General features: G+C 55.8%; 1 protein-coding gene across 1 annotated transcript; it reads left to right on the forward strand.

Annotated features, from left to right (window-relative positions):
* The first annotated feature begins 576 nt into the window (after nt 1–576).
* On the forward strand, nt 577–1,629 carry LOC124708891 (ethylene-responsive transcription factor 5-like). Its single transcript, XM_047240529.1, has one exon. It carries the CDS (start codon nt 669–671, stop codon nt 1,401–1,403), a length of 735 nt encoding a protein of 244 aa, XP_047096485.1. The 5' UTR covers nt 577–668; the 3' UTR covers nt 1,404–1,629.
* The last annotated feature ends 509 nt before the right edge of the window (nt 1,630–2,138 follow it).

Consider the following 2,138-nt stretch of genomic DNA (forward strand, 5'->3'; position numbering starts at 1 on the left):
CTTCCGTTGGTGTGGCGTCCTCCTCCGCTTCGCTTCCTCTACCTTGATCAGCGTTTGTTTCGACATCTGAAGAGCTAGGCGTTTGCAGGCTGTGTTTCTTGTTTCTTTTTATGGTGCCCTGTAATGGTTCTGGTTTTTTTGTTGTTGTTCTCCTCAACACCATGTAATTCTAGCCGTGTGTGGCTTTATTAATTTAAAGCTGGGCGTAATGCCTTATGTTTAAAAAATCGCTAGCAGCAGCTTTCACCTTGAGCACCAAAGTCAGAGAATGGGATTGCATGCAAAGACCGAGAGTCGAGAGCAAGAGCGACGGCACAAGGCAGAGTAAAGAGCCTCGCCCTCGCGCGCGTGGTAACAGTAGCCGATACGTATGGACAACTTTGCCACAGAAACCGAACACGCGAGGAAGCTGTCCAGCACGAGGGCTGCAGCTGCAGCACTACTGTGGTTCCTGCTTCCTGCTTCCACCCTCGATCCTGGAAGCCTCCCCGAACCGACCCCAGCCAGCCCTGGCCCACCAGTCTTATCCTGCTCTTCCCTTTTAATAGCCCTCCAGCCAGCACGAGCACACCACCTCGCAACACACACTCCCCTCGATCGTCGACCTCCAGCCACATCGTCTCTCTCCTTGTCCACCCGAGTCCGTCTTCCCCCGTCAATCCAGCTCCATGGCCTTCATGCACCAGCACCTCGACCTCATCCGCGCGCACCTCCTCGACGACCTCCACGGCGCCACCACAAGCAGCGGCGACTCCGACTCGACCGCCTCGTCCCCGCCGGCGCGACGGATGCTACCGACAGGGCTCTCCGTCTCGCTGCCGCCGAAGCCGTCGACGAAAACTCTGGACATGGAGCACCCGCAGCAGGAGGAGAGCTGCGGCGGCCACGTGGAGAACGACGAAGACGACTTCCGGCGGTACCGGGGCGTGCGGCAGCGGCCGTGGGGCAAGTTCGCGGCGGAGATCCGGGACCCGGCGCGGAAGGGCGCGCGCGTGTGGCTCGGCACCTACGACGGCGCCCTCGAGGCCGCGCGCGCCTACGACCGCGCTGCCTTCCGCCTCCGCGGGTCCAAGGCCATCCTCAACTTCCCCAACGAGGTCGGCACCCAGTCAGTCCAGTGGGCGCCCCTCGCCGACGCCACCGCCTCCATGTTCACCTCCACCAGCGGCAAGAGGGCGAGGCCGGAACAGGAGGAGTGCCTGATCAGGGAGGTGAAGAAGGAGAGGCTGCAGCTGGAGGAGTACGAGGAGAACGCCGATGCCACTGCCGCGAACTACACCGCTGCGGCAGCTAGAGAGGCCGACTTCTGGGAGGAGCTCAAGGGGATCTACAGCCTGCCGCCCCTCTCCCCGCTGTCGCCGTACCCGCTCTTCGCCTTCGCGCAGCTCTCGGCCGTCAACTGACCTGAGCCGGCGGGGGCGCATTGTGTTGCTGTGGCCTGCTGTGTCGCATCGCATCGCATGAATTTGATTAGATTACAGGGCGTTCTTTGATTTGTTACTGGTAGTAAATTCATTCGTTCTTTGATATAGTACCTCTCGTCCAACCATGGAGCTAGCTCTCGAGGTTATACTGTGTACACGCGCTCCATCGAGCTGCGATTTCTTATAATCAGGTGAAATTTGGAAATACAAGTGCAAATGTGTTTATTTCCCATGAAAAAAAAAACGTTCATGCAGCGCTTTGCTTCAGTGCACCACTTACATTGCTGTTTTCTTTTGAAACACCAGGTACAAGTTCATGTTTGCCCCGCAAAAAAAAAAGGTACAAGTTCATGTTCGACTTAACATCACCCGACCAGTTTACCCACGTTCTGTATGTTCTTGCAAAATTCAAGAGCTAATATGATTCAAGCCACGCACTTGTGCTTCAAACGCCATGTCAAACAGAAATTCACATTTGATCTCACGTGCCAGAAAAACGTTTCAAAATGTTAAGAATACAAGAAAAATGTTAAAAATACAGGAAAAAATATTTGGCGCATATGTATCCACACACTACGGGGGCATGTGAACTTTCGTGAAAAGCTGATATTTTTGTGCCTGGTGCAGCGCCCATGGTGGTCGGACGACATGAGGGCCTCCTCCACCAAGTCCATGCTTGCTGGCAACAATGGTGGTGGTGGTCGGTGTCCCTCT

The sequence above is a fragment of the Lolium rigidum genome, chromosome 4 (genome assembly GCF_022539505.1).
Source record: "Lolium rigidum isolate FL_2022 chromosome 4, APGP_CSIRO_Lrig_0.1, whole genome shotgun sequence".
NCBI classification, from domain to species: domain Eukaryota; kingdom Viridiplantae; phylum Streptophyta; class Magnoliopsida; order Poales; family Poaceae; genus Lolium; species Lolium rigidum.

Coding starts and splice junctions, on each gene's coding strand:
- LOC124708891 (XM_047240529.1), top strand. CDS start 669: ATGGCCTTCATGCACCAGCACCTCGACCTCATCCGCGCGCACCTCCTC.